This window comes from Corvus moneduloides, chromosome 1 (assembly GCF_009650955.1).
Source record: "Corvus moneduloides isolate bCorMon1 chromosome 1, bCorMon1.pri, whole genome shotgun sequence".
NCBI lineage: Eukaryota > Metazoa > Chordata > Aves > Passeriformes > Corvidae > Corvus > Corvus moneduloides.
In genome coordinates this window covers 85,775,813-85,800,443 of record NC_045476.1, presented here as the reverse complement: position 1 = coordinate 85,800,443, position 24,631 = coordinate 85,775,813, and the positions used below count along the sequence as shown (strand labels likewise).

General features: G+C 39.5%; 1 protein-coding gene across 1 annotated transcript in view; it reads right to left on the bottom strand.

Moving 5' to 3' along the window:
- The window catches only part of MARCHF11 (membrane associated ring-CH-type finger 11), a 31,854-nt gene extending 9,008 nt beyond the window's left edge, over positions 1 to 22,846 (bottom strand). The window contains exons 1-2 of the mRNA XM_032117725.1: positions 22,511 to 22,846; positions 21,384 to 21,539 (exon numbers count right to left, since the gene is read on the bottom strand). Of these exons, the coding sequence (XP_031973616.1) occupies positions 21,384 to 21,539; positions 22,511 to 22,780 (426 nt within the window). The 5' untranslated portion in view covers positions 22,781 to 22,846. The remainder of the gene's footprint in view (positions 1 to 21,383; positions 21,540 to 22,510) is intronic.
- Positions 22,847 to 24,631: the final 1,785 nt, after the last annotated feature.

The following is a 24,631-nucleotide window of genomic DNA, read 5'->3' as shown; positions in this document are numbered from 1 at the left end:
AAGTGGAGAAAGCTGTTGCAGTATGGGTTTTCTTACCTCTTTTCCCATCTGACAATATTTTTTCCTTTTTCCTATTACTTTACTAAAGCCTTCTCTTTTTTACAGCTGTTGGGTAACCAGTACCATATAATCATAAGATAAAATTTTAATTCAGGTTGCAAGGGCCTGTGGGAGCCCTCTAGTTCAACTTCCTGCTCAACACACGATCAGTGATGAGATCAGACCAGGTTGCTCAGGGGTTTATTCAGTAACACCTTGAAAATTTCCAAGTATGGAGGCTGTTCAGCCTCTCTGTGCAACCTTCACCATTTCTTGACTGTACTCAGGTTGGAAAAAGTTCTTCTTCAAAAACATTTTTTCTTATATTCAGTCTGATCGTCTTTTGTCCCACTTACACTCTCTTCCTCCCATCAAGTACCACTGTGAAGAGCCTGCATGAGCAATGGGTCCTCTGTCCCTTTCTTCTCTTTCAGCTTTTTCCATTCACTTTTCTACAGTAGCCTGATTTGCACGTGGTGCTGCATTCCTTCTCTTCTCGCAACGTTCTGAATATAATAATTCAAAATGATAGATGTATAACAATTTGTAAGTTGTCTATCTTGAAATACTACTCTTTTATAATGAACTCATGAAATGCAGACTAGCTTTTTCATGGAACTTGAGGGTTTGGAATGGGGCTATTCATACTAAACACTACCTTTTTATGGTAGAACAACTGTGGATACTCATTTCCTTTGTTACATCTTTTTATAAGGTCAAAGAAGGTCATTAACAAGTGATGGATGACAGAATGGTGTGAGCTTTTCATGACAGATATTACTTGCATACAGGATTAGAAGTTCAGGACTGAAATTCACGGAACTCTCTTTAGACTCCATAGGGTAATGTTAAACAAAATTATTTTTCATTTCTCAGCTGAAGTTACATAGTGTGACTTGGCAGAAAACTGTCAAAAATGCTGGTGGTTATGTATGTCTATCTTCTTTCTTTATCAGTGTGAGACAGACCTGTATTAAATTTCTTTGGAATGCCTGAAATCAAAGTCCATTTACATGAAGTAAAGCTTTAACTGTCACAAAATATTACACTGTCAAATTCACGGAAGCTGGCAATAAATTGAAAAAACTATTAAATAACTGAAATAAACAGCAGATCTGTCACAGTGCAATTTCAGCAATGCAGAAGTTCCTAAACTCACTTCAGTGTATGTTGATTTTATTTTCTTCTTTTTTTTTTTAACTTAGATTGCTCATAGTTATTCTGCAAAGACAATAATGAACAAAAGGAAAGGTAATCCAAACATTTGGGATAAGTAATGTACCATGCAGTCTAGACACAAAGCTTATCCCTGTTCTGGTGTTGTCTGAAAACCAATAGCTCTTCCTCAGAGTCAACCACTCCTACCACCTCTATCCATTTCATGAGGGCTTTTTGTTGTGTTTTCCCAATTCTTTATTTCTAGAAAAACTTGACCTTGAAAAGTTCTAAGAAACATATATATGATCCTCACCTCTTCTCTTCTAAAGAATGTATTGTTGTTATTTTGCTCTTCTCCTGATCAGCTAATTGTCTGTCAAGAATGCAATCAATTGAATCTCTCAACCTCAATAAAGTCAGTAATTCCAGGGATTCAGCATATCAGCATGCTATCAAATTAGTACAATTACTGAGAAATAGCACAAGCATTCCAGAGGTTGTAGTTCCTAACTCTTCTGCCTTTAAAAATCAAACAAGAGTTCAAAAACAACCCCAAACCAACAAACCAAAAACCCCATCAAAATTAAAAAAACCCCAAGAACCCCAAAATAGGGTTGGATATTTTCTTATGTTACCCAACTACTTTAATCTTTGTGATGTTCACTGTCTTTGTTCTACGAAAGAAATTTTAGTCCTCCACCTTCTTCAGTACGAAGGTCAGCAATAACAAAGAAATTACAAAATTTTAGGGAATTTTCCTCCCTATTACTTTTAATCTGTAAGTTAAACTAATTGATTATATTCCATAGTAGATGGATGAGGAAGGACTGTGTGTGTAAGACAGAAGACATTTTAGTGGCCTAGAAAGTTTTATGTGAAACTGCTAACTTGCCTTCTTGTGGTCAGCAGCCTACCATAAGAATCCAGCACCCTAGGAATGACAGGGTGGGATGGATTGGTGTTCAGCTCTACCATGTGATTGATGGACTTGGGGACCTCATCTTCTGTCTATGTCAGTCCATAGTGCAAATGGCAAGAAGACTGTGGATGGTTAACTTACCCCAACTGAAAGTTCCTTCTCCTTGCCCCTCTCCAATCAGTTTTGATTTGTTACAGTCTGAGATTGCCTCCTGGGAAATGACTGCCTTAATTATATTTCGCATAAATTTGACTGAGTTTGGGTACAAATTATGAAAAAGTGAGTAGGTGTTACTGAGACAGGTATGTTTTTCACATAATGCAGGTGGCATTCTGTAGTTACCATGTTATTCACATGTGGATAGGTTTGGAATGTTCAGTCCCTCTCTTAGACAGGGCCAGCTTCCGCCATTAGACAGTGAGATGAACTGCACAGGACTGCATTGTTTGGTTGCTTTGCATTTCATAACAAGGCTTGTGAGGAACTGGAGTTGTGGTCACACCATTTGCTTCTGCCTGAAGTCTCACTCACAGCATGGCTAACTTGTGAGAATACAACTGAAGGACACCCAGGAACAGAAAATTCTTTCTAAGAGTAAGGTTCTTTTTATAGCATCAAAAGTTAAACTTTCTTTGATTTCTCACAATTGTTTTCCTTATTGTATTCACTGTTATGTTGTTATAATCACTTTATCTGTTAATGTCAAATTAATGGCTTACAATAGAGGTCACAAAAATAATATAGTAAAAATAATTCAGTGATAGTTAATGTTGAGAAATTGCATTTAGAATATAACAGACTGAATTATTTAACATTGTAAATTGAATGATCACATTATTAGTGTGTCATGATTTAAATCCATTATTTCAACTAGTGTTTTTCTCATTTTCTTCATATAACTTGCTTCGAAAATTTTAATTGCTCATGATTATGAATAATACTATGACTTTCTAATTTGTTTTTGCTATTTACTTACTATACATTCCATAATCAGTAACAGTTATTTTAGCTAAGTATTTTGCCAAGCTAGAAAAGATCTAGACCGGATTTTAGTGTCAGCTTCTGTAAAGCAAATGACCCTAAAAAATAAATATTATAAGAAAGATTGTAATTTTTGCTCAATAACTAGAAATGGGAAGACAATGTGAGATATTTTGTATCTAGATAACTATAATACTGTAGGTTTCAGATATAATCATTTAAAAAACCCCATTTAAATTTCTATGAAATAAGATCCCATTTCATATTCCTTCCCATCCTATCTGTAGTGTTATGATGTACCCTGCCATCTCAGTTGTCCATGAAAAAAAACCATTTTATTTTAATATACAATCATGGCAAAAACTTCCTTTGAAAATGGTGTTTTGAACAAAGTATAATTAATGCTTCTGTTTTAATGTAATACTGTCTGCCCCTGAAAACTTTCTAGACTTTTACTTCTACTGACACTTCATTTTGTTTGGTTCTTTTAAACTTTTATTTACCACTAGTCTTCCTCTGATAAATCATTTGGGAGTATAGTACATTAATGGTACTCTAGAGTTCAAATTCTGACCCCAGAAACATTGTTTCTCTTTTCTTCTAAGGTTTCTGTCAAACAAAAATACAAATATAAGGAAATAATGCCTTATTTTGGAGGTCGAGGCTTTCAGAAGTTGAAGGAAACATATTGCTTTGATGGACTAATTGTTAAAGAATAAAGTTAATACAGTTATGTACATGTCCTTACTAACATAAAGATGGAAAAATTTTCAAAGGTCTGTCACCTCTGAGATAAATCAATATTAACTTGGTTTTGTTTTAATAATGCCTTGTAAAAGCCCATTGATTATTGTACATGTACAATACATGGCAGAAAAGGGATCAACGAAGTATCTAGACTGTGCTTGTACTTAGAATACATTGCATTAAAAATGTCTGCAAAGAAACGACAGGTTTTCCTACATCCTCAATAAAGAACATATGAAATTTCCTTATGGCTACCCAAATGCGTACCAGCTTCAACTGTACCAATTATAATCCATCAAAATTCCTTAAACCAAAGAGCTGTTATGGGGTTACCCCACTCTGTTCTCTCAGAAACACAGCTTATTATGGGCGCTGCTGACTCTCATTCCCTTCACTCATTCTCAAATGAGTATTTTACATTACAGCAACAATAATGCCTGGCTGTGACCTATTGTAATATAACATGAATAACCTGAAGACATGCCAAATATACAACTTCAAAAACCTTTTGTTAGATTGCTCTAATTGCTAGAATCAACTCTCACAAGAACAAGTTCTTCCCTACTGTTGTTCATTATGCATTACATGATTTGTAATCTGTGTACATATGAATAAAACTCACACAGAAGCAAAAGAACACACTGATTTAAGTCCAATGAATTACTTTTGAAATGGCTGTTCCTTACTTTATCCTGTTGGAAGTCTATGAGATTAGGTAATTAGGGTTTCTGAAATGTTTTGCAGTAAGTGTATGTTGACTACAAGATTCAGTATGCAATGATAGTTAACTTACTGACCAGGCTAGACAGAAAATGCAAAGTTCTGAGTACAAACACACGCACACACAAACATTTGAAATGTCATTTTTAGCTACAGGCTTCTCTTTTTATGACTTTTTCTTAAAAGAATCTATGCCACAAAAATTGCAGCCCACCATTAATGACTGCCTATTTTGATACATTATTAACACATAGAGTGCCTGGAGTCATGATGTCCATTATCTTTTCATCAGGCAGAGAGCTCATTAATACAGATAATTTGGGCTGTATGTAATTTCTGTAATTTCAGTCATCTTGGAAGGCTGCACCAGTATTTTACTTGGGACATTCTGAAAACATAACATTTACTGTGCAAATCCTGTCCATCTGTGCACCACTCAAGCAATTTAGTTGACAGTTCCTGGAAGTGTTGGCTTACTGCATGTACACAACTGATTGAACATCTATACCTACAGTGGGTACATCCTGGATTTCTGGCTGTCCAGAAGCCTGGACATCCTAGTTAATATACAAAATCGTCACATTCTATTACATTCACCTTTCAAAATCTTACTACTTACAAAGCAGAACAGTTAAACCTTTTATCTTTAATGATTCTTTAAACGACGTTAGGATCTGAGACCACAAGCTGAGCTGCGATGCCAACTACTTAGTCTTACATTATTCTTTCTCTGAGAAATTATCGCTACCTATTTTTTGCTGATGGCCAAAAAATGAAAGGAATTAGGCAAGACTGCAGGACTGTGTGACCAGCTGAGGCAGCTGCCCAGGCAGGGCTGCAGTGGGAATACACTGACACCCTGGTGCCGGGCTGCAGAGTGTGCCCTGCTCTTGTGCCAGTAGGGGCCAGCAGCAGTGAGCGTCCCTGTGGAAAGTGTGCTAGGGAACAGGAGTTACTCCACTTAGTGACAGAGCTCCAGGAGCAGGCAAGTAGGCTGAGGAATATCGGAGTCAAGAGACAGCTCAACTACCTTCCCCGGGACAGGCCCAAAAGGGCAGACAGAATGCATGATATGGAGGATTCCCTATCCTCTCTCTGTCCAACAGAATGCAGTGACCTAAACGACAGGGGACAATGGTGACAAGTTCCTGCCCAGCGCAGCGGGCAAATCTCCTCTGCAACTCCCTCCCTGCAGAATTTTGGTCTTTTTAATCATGGATCAATTTACATGACATTGAGCCTGCTGGTGACAGACAGGGTGCACCTGTCGCAAAGCAGGAAAAGGATCATTGCACAGGAGTTGTCAGGGCTCACTGAAAGAGCTTTAAATTAAACTTGAACGGAAAAGGGATAAAGCCATGCTCACTAAAAATCAGCCTGGAGGTAGCACACCAGTGCTGGAGGGACAGTGCTACAAAGGTCCTTTGGTCTGCCATCTCAGTGGAGGCAGGAATGGAGATCCATGAGGTAGCAAAGGCACAAGAGCTACTGATACATTAGAAAGCAGAGAAACAGCTGAGAATGGTCATGTAGGAATTAGGGCCTCCCCCCCCAATAAAGGTGGTGGGATCAATAAGGAAGGAGAGTTGGCAAGATAGTCCTGAATGTTATCAGTGTTATGATTGACTAGAGCCTAATGACGGTGCGGATAGAGCTGAATGTTTATGGGTAAAGATTCAGGGGGAAGGGCAACAAGGCAGACATCCTGGTGGGAGTTTGTTACAGGCCACCCAAGTAGGATGAAGATACAGATGAAGTATTCCATAGGAAGCTGGGAGAAGTCTCATGCTTGCTAGCCCTGGCTCACATGGGGGACTTCAACAAACAAGAACAGATGTCTGCTGGTACACAACAGAGCAGAGAGGAGACAGTCTAGAAAGGTTCCTGGAGGAACTAAGAAACATGTAAGGTTAAGTAAATTATTCTCAAGTTAACTTTTAACTCCTATGAGACTCAAACTAAGTTTAGCTTAGTAGCTTAGCTCATTGGTATTTTGCACATTCCATGAATGTGTATATTTGGTGAAAATGAAATTACCATTCTATGTGAATAAACACTATTCTTACTGTAAAGTAGGATGTGTTCAATTTCTGTTGCAGTTTTATTGGAAATACTGAATTTCATTGCAACCTACTGTACTTATGATAGCATTATCTGAAAATTAAATATTAATGACTGGAGGAAATTAAAGCTTGCCATGGTTGTTGCATTCTCTGCAACTTAAAACATGATCTGCAAAATTAAACTGAAAGCTTAGCTCAAACATAGGCTGTCCTGTTACGGTCAGGTCCACATTCCTGGAAGAACTGAGAGAAAAAACATTCATTCTAATTGCACTGAGGAAGTAAACCTCAGCAAGATCATAAATGAGCAATATGAGGGACGTATTAACAATTTTCATGCCATGTAGTCACTTAGGATGGTTAACCGCGTTTTGCCTATACAACTCTGTATTTTGCTTTTTGAACACAGACAGTATGGGAAAGGGTTCTGGAGTTGCTTTTTCCTTCTCTCCTGGGAAAAGAACTGTTTTTAAATTCTAGCTAAAAAAATGCTGAGCATGAGGCTAAGATTGCACAGTTCATGATGATATTGATACACTCAGCAAATGTATGTAAAGAATTGCTCAGCATGGAGGGCCAGAACACGCATCTTCTACAAAAATACCCTGGACACTAGTCACTATACACAGGGATCATCTGCTCTTGATAATTTCTGTTGATGCCTTCTTGTCTATCACGTTAAAAGTATTCAAGTATTAATTATGGTTCCTTTACTGAAACTCCCATTTCATCTGCTAGCTTGACTTTCTGAAAGTGCTGGCTACTCCTTCTCTGTCTTTTTTACTCCAACCCGTGCAAAAGGAAACACAGAGAGTTTATATGAGAATATTCTACACCTTAATGGTTGGTCCATTCCCTTGTGAGAACCTTGCCTCAAACCCATTGTTCACCTGAGTTAAAGCAAGGTGTTAAACTTTCACCTCTAAGGATACTATTTTAATAACTGAGATTTCTGTGTTATTCAGGATATTCAATAGTAGAACTTCTTCCAAGTAATTTATTGGAACACTTCCACACAATACATAGATGTTCACTGAACCAAAGGGAAAGCCAATGAAATTGATTACTCTGTTCACAGCATCTCCATGGGGATAAGTAGGGAAATTATTTTAGTATGGTACAAAGAAAACATCAGGAACTATTTCTGTCACTGGCATATTTCAGTGGGCTCTGAATGCACAAAAAGAAGCCATGGAAAGGCTTTAATGGAAAAGAACCATAGAAATCACGTGAAAGTGAAAGAAATGCCATGTAATTGGAATTTTAGAGTTCAAAGTTTCCAGTTCACTGAAAGAAGACTGAAAGAGGACCCTAAGAATGCAGATGCACAAACATATTCCATTGGATAAGCACAGTTTAGTTGCAAAGCATTGTTTTGTCTGAAGTACATAATAATTACATCTTTCCACTATCTCCTTCTAGACACTCTCTGAATCCAAAGACATGCAATCAAGTAACATCACCATGTATTGTCACTGGATTTCCCTGCATCCTGCAGCAACATTATTCACAATAGTTGAACAATACTTCTGGAACAAAGCAACTCCCCACCTTTAGTTAGGGAGCTGCACCTTCCCTGTTCAGTCTTCTTCCTGTTGCTGTATGGCAATGATGTGTTTCAGCAGAGAAGGGTACAACCTCACCAGAAATCAACTGAGTACAAATACTGGCCTCTACTCCTTTTGGCCCTGAGCAAAAACTAATTGACAGACTGCAATCAGAATTTTCATACAAAAATCTGAAAAATGCTCATGAGGGAAGAAGCAATCCTGACTTCATGTGGGTTTTTTTTAAGATGTGAAACAAAGAGTACTTCAGATTTTAAGGGAAACAAAAAGATTCAAGAAATATATCCCGAGTTCAGCTTGTTGCCTTGTCTCATCCCTAAGATAACATGTATCTTGGACTAAGGTTAGAAGGCAGGGCAGTAAGAATACCAAGCTATTATATGCTAGCATGTAATCATGAAGAAAACAATCCTGGGTTCTGAGCTGTATGCAACCTGCCAGAGACTGCTTTAAAAGTCAACTTGAATGTAATTTATTAGATTAGCAAATCAATTAGATTGATTCTATAGTCAATTAAATCAGCAATAAATCTTCACTTAAAGAGAAGTTAGTCATAATTATAAAATTTTAGACAGTGCAAATGAATATGGTAAATAATACACTGCTTGAAAATTTGGCCTAGTGTAAGAATTAAGTTATTTATTAATTATAATTTATTAATTAATATTAATTACATGTTTTATATATCACATATGTATAATAACTAGAAGGCTTTAAAAGTATGCATAAGACATTTACAAGAATTAGTATAATGTATTAATGTTAAAATTATTATTAATAAATATTTTATTATTGTTGTTATTTAAGTATATATTAAACAGCAAAATTTTAAAAGTCAGTTGCATTCGTTTTTTCAGGTACTGCTAAATAATCACAACTATACACTAATATGTGCTGTTGTTTGAATCAGTACTGAATTTTTTCTAATCGTTTGGGTAGCCATGGTTTTGATCACTCAGTTACTTATTAGAGTCCATTTTTATAAAACATATAAGCTGTAGTGCTTAATTACAAAGCATGGCAATTTAGATAATACATATCATCTAATATTATAGCTCTATCTATAAAAAAAGAGAATAGCTGCCTTTATAGTATACACTATACCAGAAACTCTCTATTTCTCTCTAACCATATCATGAATATGTCTGAAATCCCTTGGTGTAATTAAATTAAATTGCACAATATGCTTTTGAACACTGAAAATTCCCAGCTGTCTGACTTGTTACATTGTGCATCAGCAATCATAGTGCTGCAAGGAGCAATGGTTGCAATACCAAAGACTTTAATATCCATTCATATCATTGTGCTTGAAAATTCCTAAACTATAAATTGTTCTTGGCTTAATGGCATGTATATGACTTACACATAACCCATGTACCTTCTCTTGCAGTACAAATACAGACATAAAATAAATATACCATCAGTTTCTCTCAAATACCAAAAGCACTGAAAAAGAATGAAAGGTACGTACATGCTGTCCATATGGAAAACACACTTAAGGAAGAACTACTTACTGTTCTGCAACTGTCATTTTTAAAATTCATGACTATAAACACCATCATGTATTGCTGTTTCTACACAATAGTCCCCTCTTTACATTCACTGATTACATATGATGGAGCTACTGGTCTTCTTTTCAGAACAGAAGCTCATAAGATTGTTCTACCCTACAGTCAGCACTGTCTCTGGATTCCTTACCAATACTAACAGTAACACTTGAGGATACTCTTAGAAAAACACCTTAGTGGTCCTGTAGGATATAAGCCCTGAAATATTTGCTACCCACTTGAAAAAAACGAAAAAAAAAACCTAAGAAGTTCTTTACTCAGAGGGTGGTGAAGCACTGCAACAGGTTGCCCAGAGGCGTTGTGGATGTCCCATCGCTGGAAGTGTTGAAGGCCAGGTTAGATGGGTTCCTAAGCAACCTCATCCACGAAGCAGCATCCCTGCCCATGGCAGGGGGCATTGGAACTCCAGTGTCTTTAAGGTCCCTTCCAACCCAAACCATTCTATGATCCTATGATTCTTTTTCACCTCTCTGAATGGATAGAAACAGGGAAACAGATCTTCAAAAGGCCCTGGTTCTGCCACTGTAGTCAGACAAAAATTTCTTGATATCCAGAGTTTGTGGGCAACTCATCCTTATATGGATGATGTCTAATGAAAAAGGAGGGAAGGTTTCTCCATCTCAGATGAAATTCTCACTTACTCATTAGACTCTGAGAAACATCAAGCCTGTGAGCTGAGAAAGGGCAGAGCATCTAAGACTGGTGGCTGCAGACTGAGCTAATGGAACATCTCAGGACTGTGAAACAGGTAGTGTAAGAGCTCATGGCTCAAAGCACTCGAAGAGGTAAGTGGGTCAGACACCTGGTAAAGAGATGACCTTATACTCTTCTTCAGGTAGGTTTGCCCAGTCAGTCCTGGATGACTTAGTAACTTATCCAGCATCCAACTCTGAATTACATGATTGTGAATCACTATCATAAAAAAACTGCATGCAAAAAAATCATTAAAATGGCCAGTATACTGACACCAGACAGGTTTTTGCTATGCTGGGAACTTGGAATGAGGTTTTGATGGGAAAAGGTTGGCATTTTCTTGTGACTGTGAAAACAAGCTTCAGCATCTTTCCAATAGAACAGCTTTTAAAATGGCACTTTGTGAATGCCTGCTCATGGTCCACCAAAGTGAAGCAGCCCAGACTCTCAACCAACATAATAAGCAAGTCCAGTGGTGGAATCCTCCAGCAGGCAGCTAAGCAGCTGCGACTTTGGACCCACAACCTCCAGAGATGCTGACTGCCACAGACAGTCTGAACAGTTGGATTGCTGTCTTCCAGCACAGGAGTTTTCTGAAAGTGCTTTTCCTTTAGTAATGAAAGTAAACATGAGATGTACAAATTAACCACCCCTTTGGAGGTATGCAAATTCCCGCAAGAATTTGAGTTTGTAAATAAAAGTTAGCTTTCTAAAGTAATTTTCTTTTTCTTGTCATAAAACATATTCTACCAAACTCTCTTCCCCTACAGGAGGGACAACAGGAAAGACAGGGAGGGAGCCTTTATCAGGGAGTGTAGTGATCAGATGAGGTTTAGCAACTTTAAACTAAAAGAGAGTAGGTTTAGATTAGATATTAGGAAAAAAATCTTTGCAGTGAGGGTGGTGAGACCCTGGAACAGGTTGCCCAGAGAAGTGGTGATGAAAACAGAGAGAGTGACACTGGGACAAAGACATGGCTTCTTATCCGCACTTCAGATGTACTAACAACAGGATTGCAGGACATAGAGCTGCAGAAATTCTAGATGATTTTTAAGTAAACAGGTTGGAAGGCTGTATCTCTGAACCCAAACAAGGAAGGGTTTTGAAGGTTATCATGAAGACCTGATGCATGAGAGTTGTACAATGAAGACAAAGGTTCACTTGTGTCACATGATGAACACCAGGACATCTGGGAGTATTTAAACTACTGAAACTGCTTTCTATTCTGAAACGGTCTAGACTAGAAGGCTGAAGTCCTTAGATCTTGTAGGTTTAATTGCTGGGGCTAGATTCACAGCAATTGTATCAGTGAGATCTACAAAGGCAGGAGGGAAAGGCCCAGGGGAAGGATAAGCTTTTAAAATTCCAACAGCCATAAACTCTTCCCACTGAATGCACAACATATTTTCCACAATTTCTGAACACAGTCAAGTACATGATATCCATTCTCAGTGGAGAAACTCTGAAGTAGGCACATTTCCCTAGAATAAAAAGAAATTTCACCTATTTTCTAGATTTTTAACCAAGGCTATAGGAAGGAAAGGACAGGCTGAAGTAGAGGATTTTGAAATCCCAGAGATTATAGGATCACAGAATCTTAAAGTTGCAGAAGATGCCTAAGATCATCAAGTCCAACCATTGACCTATCATCACTGCATTCAGTACTAAACCATATTGCCAAGTGCCACATCCACATGCCTTTTGAACATTTCCAGAGACGGTGATTTCACCACTTCCCTGGGCAGCCTGTTTCCATGCTTGATCACCCTTTCGATGAGGCAATTTTTGCTAATCTCCAATCAAAACCTCCCTGGGCACAACTTAAGGCCATTTCCTCTTGTCCTGTTGCTTGTTCCTCACTTGGGAGAAGAGGTCAAACCCACCTCACTACAAACTCCTTTCAGGTAGTTGTAGAGAGCGATGATGCACCCATGAATGCATTTCTACAAGCTGCATTTGAAGGTCCCTCTGCTTATACTGTGGATATAAGTGGAGGATAGGAAGATCTTTCCCTAAGTTTGACAGATACCGGAAAAGCAACAGTTATTAATCAAATTTCTATTTGGTGCAAGCATCCAGAAGGCAATGAGATGATATGCAATACTCTGTAAATGGTGGGTGAGGAGGAAGTGACCCTCAGGAGGATTTTAAGTCCGCTTGTACATTCAAATACCAGCAAAGTGTCCTTTTTGGAAGGTGACATAAAATGATTTGACCTTACAATGATTCTTGTGGTCACTACATGTGGATGAACAGGGCTGCAGGTGCAGGAAAAGGCTGAAAGTGTAAGTCTCCCATATTCTATTTGTGTTATTCTGATGTGACTTAATGAGCTCACATCAGCTGTTAAGCCCATTCCTTCAAGTAAAATTTGTCATATTGCTCTCCCCCTATGGAAGAGCAGCCCTGAAACAGATGCAGAATTTAGCCATTCAAAGAGGAACAGAAAGTGCTGGGAGTAACCACAAGCTCTAGTAAACTGCAGATTGCTCAGATAAAGCAATGAGAGATACATACAGTGTTCCATTAAGATGTAGACTTTCTGTCTGTCTGCTCTTGCCCAGGGACCAGAAGGAGTCTCCTTAGTGGGAAAGAAAAGAAGGCATACTGAAGTTTCCTCTCATTTTCTTCAGAAGCAGTTTCCTGGCTGCCAGTTTTATGGAATTTGCCTTTTCCAAAATCCTTGTAGCGCCTGGAATAACGTGCTTCCAGTGTTAGGAGAGTAGTTAAACACACGTAAAACTAGCTAGTATTTTGTCTTGATGGTAAGGTTCATGACTTTGTGAAACTACTAAGGAATTATCTTATTATATCTGTTCTTTGGCCATAAAAGGTGAGAAAAATGAGCCTTAGCTTAGGAAATAGCCTCCATCCACTAATATGGTTTGTGTGGGTAACAGTATGGTGCATTCCAGTACTGGGAATATGCTTGTCACAAAACTCAGTGCTGCCCTGGAGGGAAGATACTGCCAGAAAAATATGCAAACATGGGACACATACACACAGAGGAGTGGGTAAGGAAACAGCATGTGGCCAAGGATAAGAATACTCATTCTCCATGAGCTTCACTGAAATGTAAACAAAAGGAGAAGGAAAAAAAAAGAAATGAAGAAATGAAATAAAAAGGAAAGTTGAAATAAATTAAAACAAGAAGCACAGAACCCCATGGGAAAAGAGTCATACAGGCAAAATGCACAATGAGGATGCTCTGACTCAGACAAGTACTTCAAAGGAACTGGGGTCAAAGTGTTCCTTCACTGTTGCACTGTAGGCACAAAAGCATGCAGGGGCTATTCTCTGCACACTGCTGAAGCAACAAGAAAGAATCTTCAGAATGAATAGCAAACATCCATTTTGAATCTACGTATGGGACAAAAAATTTTAAAAATCCAAGTGCAAGAGGTGCAAAAGCTGTCTCCCCAATATAGCAAATTAAGAAGTTGACATGACTGCCAGTCATTGGGATGAAGCCCTGAAGACTTCAGGGAGAATGGACCAACATTCAAAACCAAGAAGTATTAAAAGGAAGTCGCAAAATTAATTTAATAAAACTTTCTTTGACAAATTTCATTTGCGGATTAAACTACAGGGACACCTCAGAGTTAACACAGACTGGTAGAGAAGTCATGATGTTTTGACAGTATTTGGTGCTCAAAGCAGGTTACTTATATTGCCAAACCGGTATAAGCTAAGGAATCATAGACACGCTGTATGAAAGCAGTACACCATCGTGTATGAACAATTTTTCATATGAAGAAATCAAAGAAGCCTGCTGAAACAACCACCTCTTGGTTTCAGTATTCTTCACTAATCTCTGTTGACAGGAATTAAAGACTTGAATAATTGGGATTTTTGACATATGACAAGAAGACTGAAATTTCTATTGTGAAAACTAAGAAATCCTTGATCACTAAACAAATTTCAAGCAGATCAAGCTATTGGGAAAACACCCCAGAAAACAGAAAATGACAAAAACCAGGAACACAAAGGTTCCTAAATGCAGGTCTGACACCATGTCTTAAGCCTTGCATTGTTAGATATTCTTAGCATTTCCAATGGCAGCATCTATAAGCACCTATATGTAGCAACCTTGATTCCCATTCACACTGTCTTTTACTTTTGGGTTTTTTTATAATGAAGTCTGTTGCAAATATGTAATTTATGCTTATATTTCCAGCAATAACTGTTATTTGATGTATTTCCTCTGAAAAACAACCTGGCACTGTATCTCACGCCAGTCATTCTGCCCCATGAAAATCTTAGGCTGAAGGAATCCACTTTTTTTTCCTTGAAGTAGTTAACTCATTATTTAATACACCAGGATAATGCCACTCTTTAAATCTGTATTATATGTCTTACCACTAGATCAGGATGACACTTGTAATTAAAGTATTATTTCCAAGTACCATTCACAGTTTACATTGCACTGTTTTTTCACACTATTCTAGCAGTCAAACTGCCTTGAGCACAATTTACACATCTCACAAAATAAAAACAGAAAGCAATTGCTTTTTTAATAAGCTACAGAAAATAAAAGAGTAACATATCAGGGGCACACACCCACATACTCTCAATACTATTATTTTTTTTTAAGTATGCTCTGCTTTTTTTAGTTTTGTATTCTACTTGATTACCTTGACAGAACTGCTAAACTGTTTGACTTTTTCTGTAAGCCCCCATATTCCTTCCTGACGGCTTCAGCTCCCATTTGATGTCTGCTCTGACCTCTTCAGATGAATTTCATTTCTCCTCATCACTTACAAATATGCTTCAGTACTTGTAAGTCAGTATCTAGTCTTTTGTTATTAGTTCTTCTCTATCCCCACCCAACTCTCACCATGATGACAGAATCAGTTCCTTTGTTCACCTATTATTCTTCATTAGTTCATGACTTTCTGATCATTGGTACTTACGATATTCTTCCATCCCCTGGTTTCTGTCTCTTGTCATTAGTTATCAAATCTATCATTTTTTCTAAAGTTTCTAAAGCCTGTTCCTCCTTTCCACTGTAATGTCCACCTTGCACTCCTTCAGCGCCGTATGCTAACAGCCAAATATTCAGCTCTAGTGTGCTAGCAGTGCACCAGTGGCCTGCTCACTTGCTCTGTGAAAAATGTGTTCTCTCATCTGAATGGCCAACCAAACGTTTTTCTCAAGCTAAAATGACTTTTGTCTCCACAACTTTTTGCTGCCTTTATTTGCCAGTCCTCTACTCCTTTTATTTCCAAGTCTCTCTATGCATTAATTACAAGAAAACAAAGAAAACACAACATGAAATTCATTATCCCATCAGAATTTTCTCTTTGATGCCTTCTATTTTTTGCATTTCTATTTTTAAGTCGGTGGTGACATTTTTACTGTCCTCTCTTCTATACTCTCTGTACTCTGCACCACTGACAATTGCTTACCCAATTCTCTCTTTCAGTCTCTCATTTACCTTCAGATCTTTCACAGAAAGTAAGCAGAAAATGTATTTTGCCTTTTCCACCACAGAAAAAAACCCTCAAATGCCCTCTCCAACAGCTCTGCTAACCTCTTGTTTTTAAAGTCATTAAGCGTGCTACTTATAACATCATAATCACCATCTACCCAGTGCAGTCACTGAGATGACTCTGAGTGTATCAGATTAAAAGGTCTGTCTCGTCTAGGAAATTCTCCCTAGAAGTGGCCAAAAGCAGATGCTTACAAAAGAAATGAGTGTGAGAAGTACAGCTACTATATCTATGCTAATGACTGACATCTAGTTTTCTGTTTCAGATTTCTCTCTCCTATCAAAACTAAAGCATTAGTCTGTTTCTACCACTTTTTGTACAGATCTTACCATTCTATTAGGTTCATTAAAGTCTCTAGGATTTTCATGTCCCACCCTTCCTCAAGCAGTATAGATTTGTCCCTCCAATACACAAATTTGTTCTATAACCCAGGAATTATCTTAAATTTAAATATATATTTGGATCCTCCTGTTCCCAGTATTTCTAAAACTTGCATGTGCTATCTATGCAGCATATCTAAGACTATTCAAACATAAAAAATTGATTTCTCATCATCACTTTTATCTTAAGTCTCAATTACTGTAACACATCTTTTAAGCTCATGACGGAAGTCATTTTCTCAGCAAGTACAAAACTGCTTCAAATACAATTCCTTTTAGTCCACTACTTTGACCACGTTATTGGCCTTCTTTCTCCACTATGATGGACTCTATTCCTCATCACATGAAATTAAAAAGACTTGATTTGATTTTTTAAGTCCTTTTAGGCATTTATTGACATATTAATTACTTTCTAATGATTACTCAGGCATTGAATCTCATTTCCATTCAGTTCATGATACCTATCTCAGCCAAGTATTTTATTTTCCAATAGCCCTTGTATAGTGCCTTCACATTCAAAGGGTTCCTGCAAAGCTTCACTATTCTCTTTTCAAGAGGCCTCTTAAAACACATCCCATTTGAGATGCCAAAAACTCAATTATAGTTAGAAATGGTTAGTGTACCAGGAATCTCAGTACCAAGGCTAGTGTACCATGGGTTTGTCCCTTATCTCGTCTTCAAACTTCTCTGTAAATTGTCTAGTATTGGAACAATCCTTTTTGTTCTTTTTTGTCTACTGACATATGGAATAGCACAATGTATCCTTCCAGATCTTCAGTACGGGGAGTGGCATTAATTGTTCTTAGTACACTGCACAGTTAGGATGCATAATTGGAGATTTCAGCCCTGTCCCTTTCTCCTTCTTAGTTATGCCTAGAAGAACTCAATGCTGTCATCCAGCTGAGCATAGTCATTGGCAAAACTTTTACTAAACATTTACTACAGAATTTTTTCTGGACACTGGCCTCCATTCTGAAGCATCCGAAGAACTGGACTTTTGCACTTTTTAATGTAACATGCATTCACATACCTGCAGTCTGCTGCAGAGTTTTGCTCATGCTTATCTAGTTGATGCCAGTGGGCTTACTCAAGTGAGGATTATGCACATTAACAAAATTTGGAAAAGTGAAACCTTACCTTTTGAAACGTACCACCTTAATTTGTTTCTATTTTAAGAAATCAGGCCTAACAAGTAAGAATTTACTTTTTAAAACAAGTTTTGTGATTTTTCTGGTGTCAGAAAAGGTGTTGAATTGCCACACAATTATGTTTTAAATTAGCACATCCATCTATTGTATCACTTTCGGAATAGGTCCATTCTACCAAAGTACCAGAATATAATGTTTTAATGAACGGGATTTATTAAACATCTAATGTAACATGATTTTATGATAGACTACTACTAGCAACAGTCCAGAAAAGGCTAGTCTCTAAATATCTTTACTACTCACTTATAGAAATGACAGGTTTTAGCACAAAAGTATATATTCTCAACATTTGCATGAGTCTATTCCACTTTTAAACATTATTTCTGAATCTTACGAGAGCACTGACATTCTTCAATACATATTCATACTTAAGTGCAAGTCTAGTGAACTAATCTCCTAACAGCTTAAAAATTAGATAGCACCAATAAAAAAAAACAATGCGTTTATATTTCTTTTAGGAATGTATTTCCTCTAGGAAGGAAATCTGTACAAATTATAAGCTTAACAAACTAATAAAAAATATTTATTTTTGCGCTTTCTTTCTTTTTGTTAATCTAAAATTTAATTCTAAGTGGATTTAATTTCCAAGTCATACATTTGAAGTTCCTCTCTCCTTTTTATGTCTTTTCAAAAAGCCCTTCCAAAACTCCCTGCCCAGAGCAGTATTTGTTCCAGCTCCCATCATTATAGTTTGAGGGGGAGGGAGGGAATGAAGTTTCTAGTTATTAACATAGCCCTGCCTATTATTGGATTAAATTCCACCCTGCCAAAAGGAGCAAGTCCAGCAGCATGAACATGTGCTTTTGTTAATGGACTAGTGCAAGGTTAAATACGTCTTTCTGATATGATCCTAAGAAGGATATTAAAGAATTCCAAATCTGCATTTCTCTGTTATACATCATATCAAACACCATCAACTTGTTTGTGTGCTCATCTTTCACTGTTAGCCCATGGGTTAATTTGGGGTTTTTTTAATGTTTTAAGGTTTATTTCTACAATAAAATCTATGTGTTTTCAGGGTTGGATTCTTAAAAGTAAATTATGTAGCAGCTGCTGAAACTGGAACAGTCAATCTGGAAAAATTTCTATTGGAATAGAAATATTTTGTTTCTTGAATGCACTGCCCAAAAAGAGGCACTCCTTGGGGATTACTTTGCCTTCCATGAAGCAAAGGAAACCATAGAACATGTTAGATATTAAATGGAATATCCTCATCTATTCCAATGTTCTGAATGAAAACATAGAAAAATCTCTTGCTTCTGAAGTCCCTACACATTTTTACATTCCTTATATACATAAGGTGAAAGCAAACCTTAAGAGCTGGTGTAAATCTGCATAGACCTGAGTGTAAATAGACCAACTTTGCACAGACCTGGTGTAAACCTGCAATCACTTGAGAAAAAGCTACTTTTGTTAATAGCACCAGTTTTCTCTCCTATGATGCTGCCTACAAAGTTCTAATAAGTAAAAGAGTGGTAGAGACAATTCTGGGAAGATGGACTGAGGCAGACTACTGGTTGTTGAAAGAGTAAACTACTCTTGTCCAAATTTTGTCTCTAACATTATGCAAGAAGTCCTCCTTTTTTGGGAACTTTTAAGTACATTCACTACTTCAGCTGAAGATGTTTTAAATTCCTTCTGTATTGAAATGGTCTCACCCTTAGCTTTTTGCCAAAACTAACCAGAAAGTTACCTTAAAATGAGCTTTTGCGTAGTGTAGAAAACGACTCAGAACCCGTCCAAAAGTTTAAGCCAAGACAGCTGTTAAAAACGGCCAATACTATTACAGTCAAGAATATGGGGGAGGAGGGAGAACATTTTAAGATTGATTCCCCTTACAAAATTACACAGATGACTTCATTTTGAGACTTCCTTTTAGATTCTGTAACTACAAGAGGAATACTCTGTGTAGGAGACTGAGAAAGGTACGACTGTGTTCCTTCAAAGAGATGGGTCATCTTTTCGGTGTCAGGAATTTGACCTCACGATTGCATGTCTAACTTATTATTTGAGTTGCAACTCCATGGAATCTTTTTGTATGCTATTTTGTCAAGAATAAGAAAGGACAGACTTAAATGACTTACCTAAAAAATGAAAGACAGGGCTAAGAATAAATCAAGTATTTAGCTATTGAACGAGAAACATGAATCTGGTTTTTTTCCCTCCTCCCCCCCAGAAAAAAGAAAAAAAAGGTGACAACTCATGCAGTGAATGGCATTTAACTTTTGTCTCTTCAGTTTCTTTCAACTTCCCTTTTAAGCTTGGAAAAACTTTGTTGCCTGCTGTGTCATCTATTGACTCTTGTTTGCTTCTCTTTTCCACAGAAACTGAATAGTTGTTCTTCAGAACTGGGCTTGATGCTGCTGTCCACACATAGATATCTAATGACATTTCAGATGACCTTTACTATCCACTTGGCCTCCAGCTGCAGTTCTAGAGTCCTTCGTAAGTTCTGTCATATCTGCTATTCTGTGTACATATTTTGGCTACCTTAGGACATCTCAAATAGTACTAGATGCCTCTCTGCAGACAACTGTGTCATGTCTTTGCTGTCTAACAACTATTTTCAGATACTATAACTGCAAACTATTGCTATCATCTTTGCTAGAAAAAGGATGAGATTGCTGCGGATATGCAAGAAATAAAGATTTTTAAAAGGTTAAAAAAACCAAAAGGATCAAACCCCATGCCAAACCATGTCTCTGTAGAAACAGAATCTACCACCTTCATTATCTGGAGTGTTTTACAAATCCTTTACTGCTTTACATCATAAAAATTCTATCTAGGAAAGTTTACCAAAAACTTTCCTTTGAGGATTTATAAAGGAAAAAAATTGACATCCACTGGCTCTGAAAGTACTTGCCCCTAATCTGAACAACCATAAGCAAATACTCCAGATATCCTGTATCCAAGGAATGCTTATCACGTTCACACAACTGCCATTACCATCCAACCATGTCTTTTCTATAAAACTCCAATCAAATGCAGGCACAGAAAAATGACCCAAGTGCTCTGGCCTTTGAGAGCTCCATCATCTCTGCGCTCTTAGGATCAAAACTAAAAAAAGATACAATTATCTTACTAAATGTGTTCCTCAGATGTTATAAAATACAATTTCCAGGATGGAATTTAAAGCCTCTAAAGGATTCTGATATGCAAAGTGGTATTAAGGCTTCCCTAAGAGATCTGCTGGAGCTTTGAGTTTCTCTCCCGCCTCTCCCTGAACATGCTGCCACGACAATGCTCTAACTTCCAGCTGAATGTTCTGATGCTGCTGAAACAGAGCTGTGGAAAATGTTACTGCACATTTCAGCTTCTGAAACAGCTGCAGGTGGACAGAACTTTAAGACTGTTCTATTATTCTGAACTGTGCCAAGACTGAAAAGTCACCTCCTTTTACGTTTTTACAGTAGATGAATACACTGACAACAGAAGCTTTCTTCACCTCTCTCCTTTGGACCCCAGGCTTGAAGAACAAACAAAATCAACTTTTGAGTGAGTCTTTAACAAACAATAAAGACATGTTTAAAGTTCAGAAAGTGAATCCGGGAGATCCCAGTTTTCTGTCACATCTCAGCATGATTTAACTACTTACGGAATTTACCAACCTCTAAAGACCATTTCTACAGCAAGCCAAAAACTAGAAAAACATAACAGAACCAAATCACTACACATTTTAATATGTAACTGGTCTTAAAACCCAACTTCAAGTGGGTACAAGTGCTAGCTGGTGAGGCATATAGGATCTTCTGCTGTATTTTCCAAAAACCTTGGATGTAAAAGTAAGAACCATTTTGTTTTAAAAAATGACTGAAAACACATACTTTTTTTAAAAAGAACAAATTACCTGGCAAGGCTTTTTCATTTTAATGGCTATAACATGGTATCTGTAACAGCAGAGTTCACAGGTCCATGACCCTCTTTCACTTATCCACTTTAAGAGGCAAAGCTGATGCGTGTATCGTACTGAGCCATCACAGCGGCAAGGGTTTAACAATTCACCCTGGAAAGGCAATACAGAAACATCAACTTTAAAGGAACCTTTCATGTACATGTACACTAAATACTGAAATATTTAGGGGTCTGTAACAATGACCTGGTCTCAATTTCAATATGTGAAAAAGCATGTATTTTTGGCTATGAAATACTCAAAAATGTAACTGTCTCAAAAATATCTAGCTGCTTCTACTGAGAAAAAAGACAGAAAGCTGCCTACACATGTGCATGTACCTATGTGAAACAAAATATTACCGTGCGTTAAACGACAGTACCATTAGCCCTTTCAAATACCTCAAAAGATTCCAAAAGTGGTTGGATATATTTCTCCAACAGCTATTTGCAGTCATCACTTGGAAAGAAATGTGTGACGTCACGATTCCAAGAGAACCTCGCTCTTGGAGAACGGCTCCGTGCTGTCCAGCTAGCCAGCTGTCAGGCAGGACCTTAAATAATGTAACTAAGCACTTCCCTCAGTAGTTTCAGTATTATACAAATCAGCTCTTCTCTTCTTTCCGACTCCAAGACAAGCTATAAAATGCTAGTTACAGATCCATTGCTGATATTGTGCCCAGTAAAGTCACGACAGAAATGATACTTTGAGGTCTTCTCAGCATTACCTGTAAGCTAACACTGTCATTTTAAAGTCTAACAGAAACCTGAGAAATTCGTATTGTGTAGAGTCCCTCAGAGGTGAACAGGGGAGCGCGAGGGCCAGAGGACACCCAGCGTGCAAGCCAGACACAGCAAAATCCCTGAATTCTCCCAAAGCTCTGCGCCGGCTCAGGTTTGCCCCAGGCGTTTGCCACATCCATCTCGCACAGCGGCAGCCGGGGCTCGCACAGCCGCCGCCGGAGAGGGCGATTCCTGCCGGGAGCGACTCCGAGATCAGCACCAGGGACAGGGCTCGGCCCCAGAGCGGGAGGGTGCGAAGGTGTGCGGGGTGCCGGCCCGCCCGCCCCCGGCGCCTCTCCTCACCTGCTCGGGGCCCTGGAAGCAGATCTTGCAGATGGGGCCGGCCCCGCCGGCGTGGCCGCCGCTGCCGCTCTCGCTGCTGCTGCACACCGAGCGCGTCTCGGGCTTGTCGCCGCCGGCGGCCCCGCTCTCCGAGCCGCCCCTCCGGCTCTCGCCCTCCTCGGGGCTGTCCCCGCTCGCCTCCCCCGCCCCGGCCGGCAGCTCCAGCGGGGCGGCGGCGGCTCGCGGCGGCTCCCCGGCAGGGAGCACGACGCTCCCCGCGGCGCAGCTCATGCCCCGGGGCACCCGCTTCCCCGGGGCGGGGACGGCCCGAAGCGGTGGATGGCGGCGGGGAGGGGGCGGCGGGGGCGGCTCTCGGCTGCGGGCGGCCGGGAAGGTGACCCGGCGCGGCCGCTCCCTCACGGCCCGGCGCTGTGCGAGGAGCGGCGCGCGGGGCCACGGGCGGCGGGGCGGGGCGGGGCGGGCGGCACGCGCGGAGGGACGGAGGGAGGGACGGACGGAGGGAAAGAGGGAGGGAGGCGCGGGTCCGGCACCGGGCACCGGGCACCGCCGCCCCCGCACCGCCGCGGTCACAGCCCCGCTCCGGGAGAGCCGCCGCCCTGGCGCCTGCCCAGCCGGGCGAAACCCCTGCCCCTTTCCGGGACGAAAATCCCTGCCTGCTCTCCCGCCCGCCCCCCGGCGCTCCTGCCCTCAGCAGCGGCTTCCCCCGCACCCCGGCGGCCGCGGGCCCTGCCCCGCCCCGGGGGCACTGCCTTTTCTTCCCTTCGTGGCCACCTCCCGGCCCTGCTCCCGGCGCTCAGTGCTCAGGGGGCTCCTCAACCACGGCCCCCCAGCGCCAGAGGACGCGGCTCTTCAGGGGACGCCTACAGATCTTTCTACTTTATCGTGGTTTTGGCTGCAGGACGTTGCAGAACGAATATTCAACAGTTGTTCTTTGGGTGTGAAACAGTAGCTCTCCCAGTCTTCTGTGGCTGGCCTTTTTTTTTTTTTTTTTCTTTAATTCATTACATCACCTCGTTTTCAAAATTAAATCTGCTAAAAGCATCATGATCAAATATCTTCTAAAAAAAAATCCTCAGCAGTTAGAAAATCTTTAAAGTTTGGCTGGGGCTGCTGAAGGAAAGTAGGTGTGAATTTCAGCATCACGTATGACACCAATGCACATTTGATCTCGTGAAGATGACAGCACTGTCTGTGCAGGGAAGGAGAAAGAAATAAAATCTAAAAAAAACCCAAAAACAATTGCAAAGCCATATGCTTTTCCATAGCCACATTTAGATCCAAAGTGTCATGAAATCACACATCTTCCTCATTGGCTGCTTAGATGTAGTCTCAAGATGAGGGAGTACCTAATGAGCTCAGCCAGTGCCTTCACTGGCTGTGTTGTGATAGTAGTGGCTTTCTTGGTGTGGACATTTTATCAGAAGACTGAAGCAGTACACAGAACCACAGCAGCACTCCTCAGCCCATGATCTCACAGCATTGCATGGCTTTCAAGCTCTCCAGAGAGGCTTGCAGAGTATATTCCAAACACCTGGCCCGACCTTTCAGCCTGGCTGGAGATCAGCTCAGCAATGTGCTGTTGGCAGAAAACCCTCAGACCCATATTGCAGGAGAGTGACATTCAAACCAACTGGGGCAAGGTGCTGTTAAAGCCATTTCAGTCCCCCTAGAGTCTGTGTCTATTATGGATGCAACAGATACATTAAGGACAAAGAACACCAATGCTATTTTCAGTATTGCTCTAAAAAAAGTATATTTGGAGGTTGACTTCTTATAGTGGAATAAGAAGTATCATAACTTTTCTCATCAGCTACTAATTCCCATTCTCATGAAAATCTGTTTTTCTGGCAGCTCTACCTTAGCTAAGCCAGTGCTGGCCATTTAGCTTGGCATTAGAACAAGATGCTTCAGCCCTAAAATTACATTTGTTCACAAGGTGGTTGTTAAGTAGGTAAATAAAAGGGATTTGTCCAGATTTGATAATGTAAAGCAAAAAATGGCACATTGACAGTGACGTTTTGATGAACAGCAGATGCTGCGGAGTTAGGAAATTCTCTACATGTAATTTTTTTTGTAGAAATGTAATAGCTGAAGGAGTACCTGGAGAGGCTAAACAAAAGT